This window comes from Schistosoma haematobium, chromosome 4 (assembly GCF_000699445.3).
Source record: "Schistosoma haematobium chromosome 4, whole genome shotgun sequence".
Lineage (NCBI taxonomy): Eukaryota > Metazoa > Platyhelminthes > Trematoda > Strigeidida > Schistosomatidae > Schistosoma > Schistosoma haematobium.
This window is the reverse complement of record NC_067199.1, coordinates 31,340,847-31,361,736: the sequence shown is the minus strand read 5'-3', so window position 1 is coordinate 31,361,736 and position 20,890 is coordinate 31,340,847. Positions and strand designations below refer to the sequence as shown.

General features: G+C 31.0%; 1 protein-coding gene across 2 annotated transcripts in view; it reads left to right on the top strand.

The window, feature by feature from the left end:
* Positions 1 to 20,890, top strand: part of MS3_00007853 (uncharacterized protein) — an 81,005-nt gene that overhangs the window by 43,446 nt on the left and 16,669 nt on the right. For both annotated transcript variants that reach the window (XM_051216202.1, XM_051216201.1), the window contains 2 exons: positions 1,878 to 2,226; positions 7,556 to 7,594. In XM_051216202.1, coding sequence (XP_051066768.1) covers positions 1,878 to 2,226; positions 7,556 to 7,594 — 388 coding nt within the window. The remainder of the gene's footprint in view (positions 1 to 1,877; positions 2,227 to 7,555; positions 7,595 to 20,890) is intronic.

Here is a 20,890-nt window from a genome sequence, read left to right as displayed (position 1 = left end):
GGATAATGCTAATAGCCTCTGTATGCGGATTGGAGGACTGTAATGATGATTTCGCTCTTACTGAAAACTATAAATACCTGACAATTTCGTACTATGATTGACACTGTTTGGAATAATATTCATTTCATTAGTCTTCTGTCTTCTTATTGCGACTTAGAAAGGTTTTGGTGTTCTAACGCTCTGTTATCCGCGGTATATCAAGAAATCAACATTCAAGATATAACAGTTTTCTATTATTTTTGCCATTTTCCCTCACCACCATTCTTTAATGAACATGTAAAAATTAAGTCAGATCATCGTTTTCAGTTTCCAAATGGTATACTCTATTTCAACGTTCTTCCATAAAAAATGATTTTAAGGTAAAAGAATTTTGAGTATCATTGGATTTTTTTAACAGAATCACCAAGGTTTTCAATATGAAACGAGGTTATCCCTGATGAAGTTAAAATACGTCTCACTTAATCATTTCTATTGTCAACAGCCAGCATTAAGCATTATATCTAAAATGGCTTTATCGAATTTACTGATAGGAAACTCAGAATGAGTTTTAGTGTCAGAGTAGAATCATGACATTTTCATTACATACGTATTTTAATAAATAAACAAGCGGCGACGATTAACATTTCTATCTTGACATAAATATATCATTTATCCACTTAAAAGACTACAGGTTTTGTTAAATCCTTGGATGACGTTATGATAAACGTAAATCAATAACCAAAAGTATATAAATTCCACACACCTTAGATGAATCTAGCATTCGCAAAATATAAATTGGATAACGATCAATTTTAAAATTCAGATCAGTATGATTCTATTGAATGTTTGATTAGTATCACGAGAGCTGTAATATCTAAAGATCCTCGACGAGCATACTAAAAATTTTCTAACTAGAGGGAAAAACTGCGTTGATGTTTTGGATTACTGACAGTTCTATAGTTGACGTTACTTTTTGTTAAAAATTAGTAATCTGTAATAATAATACTTAGTAACAATAAGTGCTTAATTTAAAATGTAGGTAAATGTAATCATTACAAACTCTGCCTGTAGCTCTTCTAGAATTACTGCCGGTCTCAAGCCCGGGCAAAGGAGGAGGATTGGGCATGGGGTCGGGAACCCCATTCAGTAGAAAAAAATCTTTCTAAGAAAACTCCAACCAGATTAGATTATATTTATTACAATTTGTTGATCCAAAAACAATACCTAAATAATTAAAAAGTTCGAGGGTCATCTTATATATAAAGCCGACCGTTTTTAATAATCAATTAAACTAAATAATGCATTTTTAAAATAAATGTTATAATAAAATTTTTCACACACTCTGTCAAGAAACCACGAAAAAAAATGGCTTATACAATCTTTATTTTGAATTGGTCGTCTTATCCATTCGCCTAAGCATTTTATTTTAACTTTTATTAATATTCAGAGAACGGTTTTGCGGATATTATAGTAATTTAATAGATGAATGCATGAGTCAACCGGGTTTGTTGTGAAATAGTAACTCACTGATAACAATGGTGGACGGTGAAGAAACTTCGTGGATTGGTTGAAGTTAGACATTCACACCGTTAGATGCCGGCCGGCTCAGTGGTCTAGTTGTTAAGCGCTCGCGCGCGAGACCGATATGTTCTGGGTTCGAGTCTCACGAAGCAGAATCCTGGATGCGAATTGATGAAGAATCCCGTACTAAAACGAAACGACCGTCCAGTGCTTCCAGGTTTTCCACAATGGACTAGCTTCAATTGACTCATGAATTAAACTATTAAATCTTCCTAATATGTTACTCACTTGAAATTACCTTAACTATTTTACTGTGTATTACAATTTACGCGGACAAAATTAATTTATTTACAATATTTCACTTTTTATTTTTATAGACAATTATCTGGGAGAAAGGACAAAATCCTTTATTTGTATCTACAGTTAGTTTCATGCAAGATTCTAGATTTCGTTTAAATATTAGTGATGAAAATTATTTCAACAGTGAAACTAATCATTTCAATATGAAAACAAAATATTTCAAAGAATACAATGAAAAATCTATATTAAAAGGAAATAAGTTATCTTATCAAAATTATTTAGATAAATATAATTTTAAAAATAATTGGAAACGTCGTCGGTGGGATTTAATTATTGACTTTGTAACACCAACCGATTCAGATATTTATACATGTATGCTTATGGGAAGAACATCACAAATGATTAGTTACCATGTAATTGTAAACGGTAAGTTACGTCATAGTTTTTTTACCGGTTAAAATCAATAAATTTGAATGAATGTACATCTCAATGGATATTTTTATTAGTAAACTGTTACAAATCACTGTAATTATATGATTAGTTGACGAAATCAATATGGATGAGACAAATTTTCTAATGATGCATAGTTTTTTTTCTAAACGATTTCTCAAATTCTTCTTTTATGTAATTGTTGATAATTATTACTAATTGAAATTGTTGACCTATTGCTATCAATTATTAAACATTAGGCTGATCAACTTGTCCTTAAAATTATAAGCTTTTAAAAATAATCTTATTTCACGTTATGATTTCATAGATAGATTTTTTAAAAAAAAGAGATCTTTATGAACTTTCATTGTCAGCAAAAATAAATTTAGTTTTTGATTGAGATCATGAATCGATGAATGTTAAAACATTCTTAAAAACCTGGAATTACTGGACGGCCGTTTCGTCCTATTTTGGGACGCCTTAGCAGTGCTCAGTTAGACAGTAGCATCGTTGGATGCCGGTTCAATGGTCCAGAGGTTGAGCGCTTGCACGCGAGATCGAATGCATTGGGCTCGAATCCCGACTGCGGGATCGTGAATACGCATTGCTGGGCAGTCCCATGCTAAGACGAAACGGCCACCCAGGTTCTTACTGGTGGTCTAACATTCATCGACTCTTGATCTCGATAAAAAACACTCAACAATTTCAACAACCCCATACTGATAAATTTAGGAACTATGAACAGACTTTTAAAAGTACTGGTCCAGTATATATATATGACTGAGATGAACAGGATTTTGTTTGTGACCTGCACTAGTAATTCATCGTCACAATATTAATCCTTTTTGTGATAGACATATTTTAGTACAAAATACTTAATCTGGAGAGTAAAACGAATAAATGTGTTAGAAATAGACACGTTTAAGTGATTGGTATATTTCTATTCGTAGTAGTTCTAAGAAAGTTCAGAATGGCTAATTGAATGAAGATGTATTTGTATGAGAAACTTGAGCAAAAAATACTAACTTTACACGGTATCATTTGAAAATATATGATTATTAGATTTTGACAACGTGAAGATCAAAGGCGGGTACAAACTAGCTTAATAATTATCTAACCAGTATTCTGTATTGCTCTCAGTCTGTACAATTCATTTAACAAATAAAAATGACATAAATATATATAATAAACATCAAACGCGTCGGCATTTTAATTTAGTATTTTACATAGGAAAATGTGTAAACTTGTTTCTGTTGTACATAGATAGTAGTTATAATTAAATGCTCAAATATGTGTTAAGTATGTATTTAAAACTTTATTACTATTATAACACCACATATTTATCATTTAGTTCATATTTTAAGAAATGTTAACACTTTTACTAGTTGAGATCATGAATCAAATGAACCTAGACAACCATGGAAAACCTGGAAGCACTGGATGGCCATTTCGTACTACTGTGGGACTCCTCAGCAGTGCCTATCCACGACCCCGCCTCGCAAGGTTCGAACCCATGACCTATCAGTGCTTCCAGGTTTTCCATGGTGATCTAGCTTCAATTGACTCATGATCTCAACTATTAAAGTGTTAACAAACTTAATGTTAACCTTCTGAGATAGAATCGGTTTGCATAATTACAGTTTACTGAACATTTTAATTTGAAGATATTCAAGATGTTCTAAGATGAAATTCGCAAATGTATGATTATTGAGGCATACTACTTACCTATTGATCCAAGGATATGTCAGTCTTTTATTATCATCATAAGTTTTTTTTCTGGCTTGCCGGGAGCAATACAAATATCCAGTCATTTAAAACGACTGTAAATTTGTTAGCATACGTAATGATAAGTAATAAACGTCTGAGCTAGGAACAGTTTTAGCTAGTGAATATCTATAGCTGAGAAGGATTATTTTCATAGAGTTGGGTTCTCATGAATATTAATATTGTCAAAACAATCCTTTGACCATCTGTAGAGCAATTCTAATAACTCACTACTAACTGAAATTTGTGTTAATAATGTCCGCTAGAAGAAGTATGAAAACTACAGTATTTAATCATCCAAAACAGGGAATTTAACTGTACTAACAGCGTTCTCAGCTGTTTTGAGAATCCAGAACATGTTTCGGTAAAACAGTTTTGGGTTTCACTATTTATATTGACCTGCACTGATGAAAGATCTTAACTAGGATATAATTCACTTTGAGTATTCCGGAGCCATCCACAACTGTATGGTGCCAATCTCAAAGTTATGTATGATTTCAGCATTGTATACCAACATGTAAGCATTACATTGGTGTTAAAAGTCATGTTTTGTCTACATTATTGAACTCTATTTTATTTCTATGAGCCACAAGAGTTTATTACAACGTGCATCTTTTGTTTAATGCGTTTATATTTAATAGAATTAGATACTATGCCTAAGGATGCATCATTTAAATATTTCATATCCTACAAACAATTTCTCACCTCAACCTTGTTTCTATGAGCGGTCTAGTCACTCACAGTTCTGGGATCAATAAATTGATAAGTAATATTCCCATAATTAATCCAACCGATTCGTGAATATTTTAGTTGTCAGTTGAGTATCCTATAGACTGAAAATCAATTTAAAATCACATAAACAGCATTTTCGGTAACGAAAGTACGAATTCATTTTGTGCTAAATAGATATGAAAAGTTAAGAAGCTCTAACTTCTGTTCTTTTGAGTTAATAAGAATACATATACTAAAGTAAAGTTCATAAAAATAAAAGACTATTTTGTACAATAGCGTATGTAGGAGTAGTCAAATCCCTTTAGAATAATTCACCCATTTGTCTGAATCTCTCTAATTTTATTTAAATACGATTTTCTTGTCATTATTCTCGGAACCATTAACAATAGGTTTGCGCTTATACATCACAAGTAAGTTATACATCACAAGTTATTTAAACTAATTTTTAAATCATATTACAAAGGTATTTAACGACAAAACAAAAAAAGGAAGATTATGTGGATCTCACTTCATGACAACCAGTAAATTGATGCACTTCACTAAGTTCCATCAAAATTTACTCTAGAATAAGTACCATGAACCTAAATATTTTACAAAGAATATATAGGATGTATCTGGAAATGGAATTCAGAATGCGTATTTCTAACTATTTTGAATTCATTGATGTACCTATATCTCAGAGTTCACTTTCAGACCGTCACACCGTCGCATTATTCACTCACCAATGGAGTCCAAGTAGACTCTCACTCATTCTACGAGTATGTGATTCAATTAGATTTGAAGTTGTCTAAATTATCAAGTTCTTGATAATTGTGATCAAAATTTGATCAGCCTTGGTTGGTATATATTCCGCCATTATGGATTGCCTTGAAATAGTGAATATGATTCAAGTTTATATAGAACAAATGAAATATAGATATCAGTGGAATCTCGGACGCGTGTTTCGTCTCAGCAATATTGATCAAAATGTGGTCAAAAATATCAACAACCGGATAATTTAAACAATCTTAAGTCGAATTTAAAATTTTATTAAATAGTTCAAGCATGGAACAAATTATCTCAAAATTTATCGGTTTGACAAGTTAAATTATTTTATTTAACGATAATCTGTCCCAAATGTTTAATTAAACCCTATATTTAAGACAATTAGTCCCATTGATAAATTTCGATAATGTAATAAGAAGACGAAGATTATCAGAACTATGTGAAATATTGGCGCAAAACATTTCGAACAATCTGATCACAAATATACTTGTTAAGAACATTTATATATAAAAATAAAAGGTCAACTGGACTGGAGATGGGGTAACAGGAGACAAGGGTAATAATAAGAGTAATAATAATGTGAACACAATTTGAAACCTAATCACTCTGAATAATAAGCTAATATTACCAGGGTAGGTTTAAGGTGAGAACAAACTGCTTTTGAATACACAAAGGGGGTTTGAATTTTCATATGGCTAAGGCTTCAATAAACCTTAGTATACGCCCTTTTACACTGTTATACAACATCACAAAAGCCGAGTTAAAATCAATCTTATGGCCTGTTTTGATTATATATTTAACAATAGAGGATGATGCATGTTTATCTTCTACTCTTATTGGGTCACTTGATTGTACAGCTTGATAATAAATTCGTTGAAAAGAGATCCCTTCGCTGAACTTCGTGTTTTAATTTTAATGTTTAAATGGGAATTATCTGTCAATTCTGGTATATGTTCACACACCCTAATTTTGAGATCACGATTGCTCCTCCCTATGTATGTGTGATCACACACACATTTAAATTGGTAAATACAGGGGGATGTGACACAATCGTTTTCATGTCTTTTAAGTTTTGGATGAAGCATGCACCTTGTTCTTTCTTTGGTAATGACCTTTGCTTTTGTTGATGACTGATTTAAGCCTCTGTTTCAATAAAAGGCTATTTGAATCACCTCTGAATGGTAAAGTAATGTAGACAGGCCTTTTTCTACCAAGGTTACAGTAGGGATCAGTGTACCATGGACTTTCCATCTATTTATGAATGTCAGAGGATAGCCATTTTTCCATTAATGTTAAATTTAGCAACTTAACATCATCATCAATGGCATCATTTGTACAAATACGATCAAGCCAATTGAATAGGCACCTTATCAAACCACGTTTGTATTGCACTGGGTAATAATTATATTAACTAAGGTATTGACCTGTCCATGTTAGTTTTCTAAAAATGGATAGTTTGACTGAGCCATTTTCTCGTCTACTCAGAAGTATATCTAGGAAGGGAAGTTGATCATTCTTCTCCTCTTCACATGAGAGACTAATATGGTTTTAGAGAGTGTTACATTTATTTAATAAACAGTACATATCCTCATATCTTTCACAAACAACCAAGATATCGTCCACATTACTCTTATAAAGTGACATGTTTTCGACTAAGTCATCAGTCATATTTTCAACACGTGCCATGAACACATCTGCTAATAATGGTCCTAGCGGACTACCCATAGCAACCCCAACAATCTGACGAAAGTATTCACATTCAAAAATGAACTGAATTTTGTCAGCACATAATAATAGTAAATCTCTAAGAATTTTTAAAGGGACACATAATTTAAGTTTGTTTAAAGATATGTAATCACATAATATATCAATCGTTTTTTTTCAAAGGTACATCCGTAAACAAGGAATTCACATCTAATGAACATATAACTCTGTATCTCTACATTTACTTGTAGTAATGATATATGTATGTCTAATTTTCTAATGAAGATAATTTTATTTAGCTTAAATTAAATATTTGATATTCTTAATTGAATTTTATATTTCCATAATTTTTCATCAACAGAATCAGCCTCTAGAATCAATTACAGTCGAAAAAGATTAAGTAAGTGAATTTATCTTATCCTTAAATGTTTTAATAAATTATCATATTGGTTATGTATTATTTTTAATTAGAAATACACCTTTTAATCACTTCTTCAGAAAAGATAATTGATTAAAATTATGAGTCAATTGAAGCTAGACCACCATGGAAAATCTGCTCACTAGTGATTGACTTAAAGAAATACTCCTGGAGTTCTAGTGAGAAGTTGTTACCAGTGAAGTTCAACCAGATCTGTTGTGAGATATCAACTCACTGATTACAATGGTGTACGGTGGCGCAACTTCGTGGATTGGTTGAAGTTAGACATTAACACCGTTGGATGCCGGCCCAGTGGTTTAGATGGTTAAGAGCCTGACGCGAAACTGATAGGTCCTGGGTTTGAATCTCGCGGGGTGTGGGATCGTAGATGCACACTGCTGAGGAGTCCCATACTGGGACGAAACGGCCTTGGAGTGCTTCCAGGTTTTCCATGGTGGACTATCTCCAATTGACTCATGATTTCAATTAGTTGAATTTCTAAAATCTCCACAAACCCCTTCTGATAAAAGATAATTGACTTGTTAACATGGTTGAAACTAGTGATGAACGTAGGATTTAAAAAAAGCTGACAACTTGAAGTAATAATTACCAAGCTCTCAATGCCAATTCTGTACCCACCCACCTTAGTTCGTCAAATATTGAAAGCCCTATAGGAATTAGCTTGTTAACATTTGAGTAACATGAATTTATTATTATACAGCATAAAGCAATCACGGCACTATGATATATTTGACTGCTTTAAAAACAGAATCTATAATTTCTTAACATAAATCAAGTTGTCTAAGATTTCAGAGGAGATTGACATAGTCAATTAAATGTAGACAAATATGTATATGTAGTGATTTAAATCAATGACATATGTAATGTATGGTGACTAACATGAATCACTAATGATGACACATAGTCTTTTTGTTATTTTAAATTGTTTTGACATTTAAAACTCATTTACTGAAAGCTTCAACGATTCCCTCTTCTTTTACAATTCTATTTTATAAATGCTTCAATAGTTAAGAAACAGATAACGTGTGATTCACGTGATCAGATATCTATGGTTATAAGTTTATCAGAAGTAAAGACCCAGTGAGAAATTATTAGCCGAACAGAATAAGTTATTGTAAATCTTTAGCAAAACACATCCATCCAATGTATATTTCTACAAATTTTAAAGGACTACCAGACAATAAGACGTACGAATTTAATTAATAGTAGATAAATAAACAAGACGATGCCATCTGTCAGTTTAATAGTTCGGCCTTAAACCATTATTATTAAATTTTAAAAAATAGCCAATCATCCTCGATACAACCAGTTAGATATGGAATCTTAGTTCAATAGTGTTAATTATATATGAACATTGAAAATGTATTACATAGTTTATACCACATAAATCATTTGGTGCTTTTATTTACTACAATAACATTGAAAATAATCGGTAATCATCTATTTATTCATTTCCAAATCTATTCAAACCATGTATACATTTCACTTTTTCATGTGATTTACATTTACGTATATAGCTACATTAGATATATGATTGATATTGAGGATAAAAAGAATAGAACGTTAACGATAAAAGCATTTTCGTTCTATATTTTTTAAGCAATAATGAAATCATAAGAGATACGGTTATTTACCTTTAAATGCTTAACTGCTTTTCGAGAAACAATTTCTGATTGTCACATGAGATCACCAAAGAGTTGAAATCAAATTACAGTTGTAAATTATGGTGATTTCTAATGTTAAATTAGAATGTGTTTGTTTCACAGTATATAAATGAAGTTAAATAAGATTTCATTGCAATAGTATACTATTCATATTCGACAGAAAATGATAAAGTAATAATAGAAAATTTAGGCACATGCATTATAACTAGATGAGACTATAATTTATGAAAGACCTGTGAGAGACGCTAGACTGACCTTGAGTGTCCAATTATTAACAAGGACCAGATAAGGGTTATGAACCTGTGTGAGGAATTAGAATTATGATTCACAGTTGATGGATGAGTGAATGTCGCACCAAAATCTGAGACCTGTTATCTTACACCTGATTGGTTCGTCCATAAATTATAGTCTCGCCTTATATCTGGTTAAAACGAATTTGTTGCATTATGGATTGAGATGATACATTCATTCGAGTTCTTAAGTTAAAAATTTATTGATGGCTCTTTTTAAAGCTCTTAGATATTCTATTAGTTGGTTCTTCTGGGCCAAAACATTCAAATTAATTTATGTCTTAATTAAAATCACCGGTATTCCATTTGAAAGTGCAGCACTGACACAAGACGTAAATTGTTGGAACCACAATAAAATCTTTAAACGTATGAGGATGATATTTAAATATTACATCACCATCAATAATTCAAGGTATATATCCTAAAAAATATGGATATCATAAGTAGAAATAGAAAAGTCTTTTATTGCCATCTATGCGTAATTTCGGACAATATATTTTTCAGAAATATTCCGAATATAGGTAATTAAATAAAAAGTGTAAGGCTATAAATTGGATGGAAATGTAAATTATACTATTAATTCACAGAATATCACTTCAGAACTAAAATTAGCAAATACTGTCTTTGTCACTTGTGATCTGACTCAAATTAGATCGTACGATATTGTCAACGGGCTCACCACTTAAGTGGTCTTGAATTTGACCCCAGTTATATAATATTTTTGGTATACATTGCGATGGGAATATATCAGTAATTATAGTAATCGAATAATGTTTATGGGTAATGAATGATACATCGTGCAGTTATGCATGTGGACGAATAGATAAGATGAAAGTAATCGTTACCGATCAGTTAGTAGAGTTAGAGGCATCCACAGACATAATAGAAGTCAGATATTGGGCCCCAAAACTGTCTTTTACTATTATTCATCCTTAAAAATAGTCTTCATATTTGCAAACATCATGATTTAAAATTATTTACAGAACGAAAGTTTAATGCACTAATCAATCACCTTAATTTATCAATATTATACCAGATGCCCCCGGGTTAAGATGAAAATATTATGTTCTTTCATGAGAAATCTTCGTGAATAATAAGTTTTATAAATATTTAGCTATTACCACATTAAGAAAATAACCAATTAGACTCGTACAAATATCTGAATACCATTTGTAAATTGAATACAGTATATATGTTCTGGTGAATAAATTTTGATAATGCAAGGTACCTTAGCAACTATTTTAATTTATAGGTAACTGACCGTGTACAAACCTGTATTTATTTAAATTTTAGTTCATGTATCTTTATGTTCAAGTATCCTGTACATTGCTTAGTGTCATACAATCCCATAACGCTGGAAATACAACTAATAATTTCAATGACATTACATGTTAGATTGCATTCCTCATGTTCAGCATAGATCTGAACCTTTCAATACATATTTATTAATCAAATACAAAACATTTTCTGTAAAATCTTTCAAACAAGTCTTTCATTTAACCAATACTTGTTCAATGAATCTCTGGAAATTAACATACAACAAGCGAATATAGCTAATTAAATATTAGTACATTAAGGCAAATGATACATATGTGACATTACTTAGACAGCTTTTAATGGTTATCTCTTTACTATGTGTTACTGTTTGCAGGAGGACTCAACCATAGAACCTTTTATTCCAAACGTTAAACGACGTTATTGATGGAGCTGCCGAGCTCAAATAACTACAATATGTTCAAAAGTTATGAACGTATTGGTTATGGTTTATGATTTATCGTTATTTCTGTCCAGGACTTCAATTGATAGTTTACTATAGTTTAACAGTATATATATAATGCATTATGAGGACACTAAGAGGAGATATTTTTTCAAGTTCTTAAATATATATATATATACAACTGTAATAGGTTAACCTGCCATTATTTATCATTTGAATTTTAGACTGTTTCTTTGAAGTATATTGTTAATTATTCTATACAAGCAACCAAACCTGACAAGTCACTTATGAAAAAATGACTTTTTTCTAATAATATACACTAACAACAGTAATGTGACTCAATAATTATATACACATTTGTCTATGGTATTCGGTTTCCAAAATCGAAACGGTTATAACCTCCGGTATTTAGCTACCAATTATACGTTCGATCATTTTTAACCGCTAAGGAGTATAAAACTCACTAAGACTATGATACCTTACAAATAATCGAATTCAAGTGTAAAATAACTTTTCCCTCTTGTTAGTAAAAATATTCCAGTACACTATTTTATACATCTCATTATAAATTTAGAATATATAAGAATTAAAAATACCAATGTTCTTCTAGGTGAATACATGATGGAGATTTGTAGCTTAGATGGATGATTTTGATAGAATTTTGTTCTCTGACCTGAATGGTTTGGTCGTGGAGCTTTCATCATTCTAGTGAACGAAATCATCAGCACAAATTTCAGGTAAAAGTGAAATGTTTGAAGTTCTACACATAAGCCTCACAGCTTGTCCCTTAGACATCGATGTTAATTGATTATTGTTGACCTTTTGATTGTATCTCCAGTTGATTTAATTTTTGGTCCTATATTTGTCCATAATTTTTCCGATTATTTAATAAATTGAATCGATTTCAATGTGTTTGTTGATTGCTGATTGATGTGAGTTTTAAAGTTTTTGAAACTTCTCTAATGTCAACAATAACCAAGCAATATCGAGGTCTATAATACAATTTATGAACCATATTTGAAGAAATTCGAACACTTTACTTCTAGCCGAAGTTTGTGCTGATGATGTCATTCACAAGAATGATGAAAGCCTCATGACCAAACCATTCAGCTCAGAAAACAAAACTCTATCAAATAGGTAAATACAATTTTCGCTAACTAATATATATGATAAAATTATCTTAAAAAATACAAATTATTTAATGAAAATGTATATTTTATGATTATCGAAAGTATACCATAATATTTAAGTATGATCTATGTATATAAGAATATAGAAATCAACAATAATTGAACAAACTATAACAATTCCATATAACCATTTATAAAAATTAATTTTTCCCTTATAAACCTCGTTTACTTTGGCAATAATAAAGACAATAAATAAATTTGCTTAACAAAAAAAGAAGAACCAAATCGAAGAACAGAGATCAATATGAAACATAAAACGGATCATGTATTTTCAATGTGATAATTATTGATTCACTGTATATGAATAGTTTATGTAATCAGTTAAAACAAATACACTTTTTAAGCAAAGATGGATAGTGGTTAGCAGTGGAATCCACGACGCGCGTTTCGTCCTGTTTGGGACTAGTCAGCTGGATGTACCTGCATCTCAGAGTTGATGTTCACTCTAAGACTCGAACTCAGTACCGTTCGCTTCAAACGCCATCGCGTTATCCACTTAGCTACTGAGTCCTGATAGCCACTTGCTTGTGCAATGGGTTGAAGTTTAATTCACTTGATATTGTTTTACTTGAATCTTCCTGGATTCCACTGCTAGCCACTATCCATCTTTGCTTATAATGCTTGTAAATTAAGGCAATATCGAGGCATACGCACAGTATGCACATATGCCAATAAGAGACTGATCAATTTCAGTCCTAAAACATCAATGAGAAGATTCAAGTAAAACAATATCAAGTGAATTAAATACACTTTTTGTTTTACATGAGATTGATTCAAAATTACATTTTTGTTAAATGTATATTTCAGCTTAACATAAAGGGTATATATATATATATATATATATATATATATATATATATATATATATGCATAAAGAGTGAGAGGCATAACGTTTTATGTAATTAACATATTCCATACTTCATTTTTAAAAGATAAAACTGAATTTTATCCCATTAAATTGTACTAAACTTTGCAATAATTCATCAAGATTAGTATATTTGATTTAGGATTTCTTTTTAATAAACATAGGAAACTTTATATAATTACATGCTAATATAGTATTCTACGTCGTTATGATTTAGTTAAGTTTTTCTACTTTTTTTCTCTTTGAGATTTATTCATGCGGATATATATATATATATATATATATATATATATATATATATATATATATATATATATATATATATATATATATATATATATGAATAATTCGGATGTGTTCAAGAACAATATACCTAATTGCTTTTGTATACAATCTAAAATTAGTGAAAAATATCATTTAGTCAATACAAATTATTTACAAAATATAATGTAACCCCTCTATTAAAATATTGATCATTTTGTTTAAAATGTAGTTTAAATGGAATAAAGAAAGTAATTTGGAGAGAATGTTTAGAGAATAGGTGTTACTTTTTTCTCAAAAGTTTAAACTCCTTGATTTTTCTCGGCAACAATCATGTGCTCACTAGTGACAAGAACACAAGTGGGGACAATCAAATGCATATGAACACGAAATTAGAGAATATCTCATTAAAATCTGAGAACCATACAGTGAATAGTTAATTGGCAAAATATAAATCAATTGTCTCAAACTTGACTATTTCTTTTGCAAATCTCAGTTCGTCATCTCAGATTTCACTGTTCGTGCATTTCCACACCGATTGCTTTCCGTTCACGTTGTTTCCTTCTCGAACTATTACTGAAATACATTCTATTCCTGACCATCGTTATATGCTACTTATGTGGATTTAAGTAGCTAACACCACACTCATCCCCCTTTAAGGCAGTCGTTCTTGCGGTGGTTCTGCTCGCCATGCCACTTTCCTCTTTTTTTTCAGTCTTTGCCACGCTTTCCGTCAAGATGTCGAGTCTGCGGCCCGCTGACCTTCATAGCTCCGTCAGCGTGCCGGCGCATCAGCACCCAATATCCACCCGGCACCTGGGACTTTCAACGCCTGCGAACTAGCGACCCGTTGAGCCATCTACATTCGATGTCCACCGAGCAGCCGCACGTCCCACCGCTCCTCTCTGTCGTCATCACCCTCTGCAGCCAACGCCGCCCCGCCAAAACACTCCACTCGACGTCACCTCTCCTCAGCAGACTGCCTCAACTAACACCTCAACTCCAGGCCCACAACGGTGTTCACAGAACAGCTCCCTTCCCCCCCCTGGTTGTCAGCGACATCAAATGTAGTGAACAAAGAACGCCCTGATGTTTTGCTTTAATTCAATGGTGTGAAAACTCCTCATTTCAAGTAAAACATGAAATAGTTGAAATAAGTTTCTTAATATATTATCAGCTGTAAAATGGTCTACATCAGTATATCTGTTTGATGTAACCTAGTGAGTCTACAACTTCGTTAACCGCCATCGATCCCCAAAATCAAATCATAATAGTTATCCAAATAATAAGATGTAATTATAAATGGTTAGAAGCTTAATATTGAAAAGATTTGGTTTTAACATGCAATTTTTCTTTAAATGTGAACACTCTAGGAACCAAAAATAAATTGCTCATTAATTCTAAGTTAATATAAACACGAAATTACAAATTCAACCGCTAGATATCAGAAATTGGTACCTCTGAATTAAGGCTTAAGTCAACGATGAGATATCACTGTACTTAAAACGGAGATAATAAGTTAATCTCATATATTGGCAGGAACAACTTCCACTCTAACTTAACGTTGCTCATAATGTTTAAATTATGTAGCTCATTTGATAGGAAAAATTCTCCTTCATGATTATTAAAACATCTTATTCTCCTTTATCAGAGGAAAATATCATTCAAGAGAACAAGCAAATTGTAAACAACTATCAGAAAGCTATGTATACATCTCTTATAACATTTAAAGAATATGAGCATTTTTTGTCTTGTCAAATCAAATAAACAAAATCTCTCTCTGATTAGAGTATAAAGGGAGAAAAATTATTAAAACAGGTATTTCAATGAGTTTTTAATTATTGAACAATAAATTATGGTAGGACGGGGTGTAAGGAACAATGTTAGCCAACAGTTGACCAGTGAAAACTTTATATTTTCTGAATGTTATTGCTATTTACAAAATGTTTTTTCTTAAGAAATTTTCGTTAAATGATAAGCATGATGAATACATTATTATTCATCTGTAAGATACTTTAATATTCAAAATCTATATATATTCAATGTTACATAATTATTATTCAAATAAATATAAACGAATCTCAACCAGACACCAAATCAAAACAGCCGTTGAGGCTATGATACTATCAAGAGATATTTAGAAATATTAATGATAATTAATAACAAATAAAAATAATATATTTGTAATATCCCAATGAGTAGAAAATTGGATTTTCTGATGTTTCGTGGCTTAGTGTAAGTCACTTCTTCAGAGAATAAATAACCAAATTTATTCTCTGAAGAAGTGACTTACACTAAGCCACGAAACATCAGAAAATCAATTTTCTACTCATTGGGATATTACAAATATATTATTTTTATTTATAACAATCAACCCAATGCTCAATTTATTCGAAATTATCAAATCAAACCTTGGTAATGACACCTATAACTAACAACAGTTAGTTTTATAATAGTGACAATAAATCACATCACTGAGCTAACTGGTACATCCGTAAAATTTCTAAGATATACAGGATATGGTTAAATACCTTTCGATGGACACAAACTGACATTATGAATATATTTTCTATTTAAAAACATGATATAGTAACCCACATAACAGTTTTATTACTTTCTATAAATTTTAAAGATTCCAACTACCCAACACTATTTTACATTCTAGCATGAATTACGTTCTCAAAATTTTTGAAATATCTAGCAATAAATCTTTGAAATACTGATAACTTTTCGATATTTAAGGGGGAAGTCATAGCAAGTGGTGTTCAAACATGTCAACACCGAGATACTATTCACAAATGATATTAATTCAACAAACCCATGATTTTATATAAGATCACTAAAAAATAAAGGCATGAATCATCGGGTTATGAATATAGTTTTTGAATAGAATGTGGTAACTCCATGAACCTTAGTTTGAGTATTGTTTGGAATCGTACAAATCGGTTGTCATTTACGTGAAGTCCAAGAATGATCTTTTTTATAGTGTTTTCATTGGATCTCAAGCTGATATTAAATAATGGGAAAACAAACTAATTTGATCCAGTGCCACATAGGTTTTTCTACCAAAATAAAGTATACATAGAATAACGAATAATCAAGTCATTACCAAATTTTAAAGTTAAAATAACAGGAAAACTTGGAAGAATACCGGGCATAACATAGGATATATTAAAGAAAGATTCCTTGTCACTTTTCTCATGTTGGTACTCTAAAGGTTTTGCTGATTATAGATGGGTTTAAGACATTCTTGCATAGTTACAATAAAACAAATACTTTTTCAAAGTCATTTTCATTCGAAGTTAATATCTATAACATACCTAGCTGAAAATAGGAAGCATTTAAAAATTATTTAATTTCTGTTACATAAACGTTTGACCGTAGGACACATAGGTCTCAGTATCACTTACTAGCTCTGTGACAAACAATTGATCCACTTAATGTTACCGCAACACATTCCTAATATGTAATGACTCTCGTACATTGTCGTGAATGAATATCTTTCTCAATTTCGAGTTGATTTCTTCTCGAAACTAACAAATAACGAAGCTTACTGGTTGAGATCATAAGCTCATTTAAGCTAGACCACTATGGAAAACCTGGACCTATCGGTCTCTCGGTTTGGATCTCGTGAGGCGGGATCGTGAACACGCACTGCCGAGGAGTCTCACGATATGACGAAACGGCCGCGCATTGCTTCCGGTATTTCCATGGTAGTCTAGCTTCAGTTGGCTTACGATGTCAACTATTAAAATTACTATAATATCCACAAAACCCCTTGTGATACCAAATAACGAAATCTCTATCAGCCGTCAAGTAAAGATTTGAAAATATCGCTCACATAACAGTAGTATAAACTGTATAATCAATTTCATCATAACTTCCTAAAGAATTACAAAATTAATATTTTGATATTTCAAATTTAGCATAATGTTTTTTTCCGAGGTCAACATGTTATCTTTCCTATTTTTTTAAGAAAATTTTTATATTGGTTGGAAACTGAAATTTTTTTACTGTTGAATATTGTGTACCATTTGAATAAATTGTTACATATAACTCTTTTAAACTATGCAACCACTTATAGTGAAGTAAGTCACTTCAGAATAACAGGCTTTCTCAAAGTGAATACAGTTTTTAGTTAATGTGCTTTATAACACGATAAGAAAGATATATAAGTTTCACCTGTACAGGTGAAACAATCTGTTTTCATGAAAATTATTATCATTATAATGCAAATCCGTTTGAAATCGATCTCTTATTTGCTATAACATTTAAATAACACAGAACTAGATATATTATTGAATAAATATGATCAAACTATTAAATTCATCTAATGGATCTTAATATCAAAGTAATAAATTATATCTGAAACATATTGCTTCATTTTCATCGTTGTCAAGATTCACTTCAAAATTATGTTCACTCAATTAATTGTGAAAATAATTCAAATTTTAAAATATTGTTTATCACAAACTGACCGTAACTGGTGATCCATCAAAAATACTTTTTCCAAACGCATATTCGTAAGCTATTTGAGTAAGATGCAAATACGAAGATCTATATTGATATGTAATTACAATCATAGCCATGTTTTTAAGATGATAACAAGTATGACAATTGATGTTTTGTTTTCAATTAAACCATCAACCTTATAAGATAAAACACCAATACAAATTATGTTTTCATACTTCTTTTAAATCATTATTTACGTTGAAATAAATAATGGACAATAACGAGAATTTCTTTTTTGAAAATAACATTGTTTGATAGTTTCAAATAATACCTGATATCTCATTTTTATTCAAAGTAAATGACCTTCTTTTCACTTTTAAATAAGAAATAATTATAACTACCATTATTAACAGAATATGTATTTCGTGATCGTTTCAATATACGTCAAAACAATTATCACGTAATTAATCCATACGCAACATCATAATAATGTGAATCAATAACCGTTTTATTAAGATCAACAGATACCATTGAATTTCACTAGTATATTTGTTTATATGATATTAGTAATCATTTAATGTTTTTATATAAATATTGTTTATAATCAAACTTGTTCCTTTCATGAACCAACACTTTTAGATCTTTGACTAAAGTATTTGAACTTTAGAAAAAAAAACAATAATGAAAATAATGATCATAACAACAAGTTATATCTATCGTGACTTGTCAAATTATTCACTTTCTTATATGGTATAATTTTTATAAAACAAAGAGTAATTATCTTATGTGCAAGAGATATCAAGTATTGATTTTTTTGTTTACTTATTTGTAATATTATAGTTTATGTATTTATGATAACAATAATTATAATATGATAGATATAATGATAAAACGAAGTATTGAAAAGAGAAAAAAACAAGCAAACAAAACAAGTGTTTACCTGTTTATTTGTTTAAATAAGAAGATTAATATTAAGAAATTATATTGTTTATTATATGGTTTATATAAAAAGCTTTTAAATATATTAATAATATAAGAAATAAAAGACTACGTTATATGTTCACGAGAGAATATATCATGTCATTATTGGGAAAGCTTCTTGTTTTTATTTCACTGTTATTTTCTAATTGAAAAAGCAATGGAAAGTGGATGATATGACCATTGAAGAATGTAATTTTTAAGAAACAACTTCAAAATAACTTTAGGAATTATACCATTTCACTGATTGAAATCATAAATCAATTGAAGTTAGACCATCATGAAAAACCTGGAAGCACTGGACGGCGGTTTTGTCCTAGTATGAGTTCAACCAGGTATGTTGTGAGATATCAACTCACTGATTACAATGGTGTACGGTGGCGCAACTTCGTGGATTGGTTGAAGTTAGACATTAACACTGTTGGATGCCGGCTCAGTGGTTTAGTTGGTTAAGCGCCTGACGCGAGACTGATAGGTTCTGGGCTCGAATCTCGCGGGGTGTGGGATCGTAGATGCACACTGCTGAGGAGTTTCATACTAGGACGAAACGGCCTTGGAGTGCTTCCAGGTTTTCCATGGTGGACTATCTCCAATTGACTCATGATTTCAATCAGTGAAATTTCTAAAAATCTCCACAAAACCCATTCTGATAATTATACCATTATAAGACAACATATATTAGTATCGCTTTAACAAATAAATGTTTAGTGTTTAATTTGTTGCGGAGTAACTTGTGTGTAGTGCTTAAAAAAGTTGAAACAGTAACACGATTTATTTATTGCGACTTGGTTTACAAACAATTCCCTAGATGATTTACTTTTCCAATGAAGTTTTTTTGTATTATGATGAATGTAAAATAGATAAAATGTGGCTAGCAGCGGGATCCAAGAAGTTCTGTTCGTCTTTATGAAGACCCGTCAGCTGGAAGTACCTTTTTGCAAAATTTGCTGTTTACCTCAGAATTCAAAGCTGGTACATTTTACTACAGATTCCAATACGTTGTCTACTTGTATACTACGTCCAGATAACCCCTTACTTGTACAACGTGTACTGAGCTCAAAAATCAGGGTGAATAACAAAATTGTGATAAAAGTGCATCCAGTTGATGAGTTCCACTGGGGTGAAACGTACCTTCTCAATTTCAATTCTAATCACATCTCATTTATTCTGTATAAATACTGTGAAATAATAATTTTCACATGTTAACTAAAACTGATCTGAATGCAGTCCGACTATCAGCGACGGGATAATCCAAAACAATATAAATTGAATATTTGTAATATAGTTTAAGTGGCGAAACCTAGTTGTTTAAAAAATGATTCATATAAATTATTCTCACAAATTGTTTCTATTAGAATGAAGCCAAGCGTGTGATTCAGTAAATCATTTACTACTTTGTTAGTTATTACATTTTACAGAGTGATTCGTTATACCATATTTCAACATTATCACAATATAAGTTATCGAATACTAATCAATTCCTTAGACAACCGTTGTTTTGTAGATTTATATATAAGCAGATTTACTAAGATATTATTTTTAATCCAGTAGTCATTTGTTGTTAATTACTTTTTGCTGACAACGAGTTGTATTTCGTACATGAGTGGTTTCCTGAATGAACAAATTTTTTGGGAGCATTTCTGCAACAATAAACCAAAAAACATTACTTTTACTGGTCAGTAATCCACTTTAAGTCACAGTAATCTGCAAAAACGTTGAGTGAACGAACTGCCAGATCTTATCAGAAGTGACATTGTTTAAAAAATGTGGAATATTTTACATGGTATTTTATGCTAAATAACGACAATAACCGTTACATTACCCAAAAATCACATGTTTT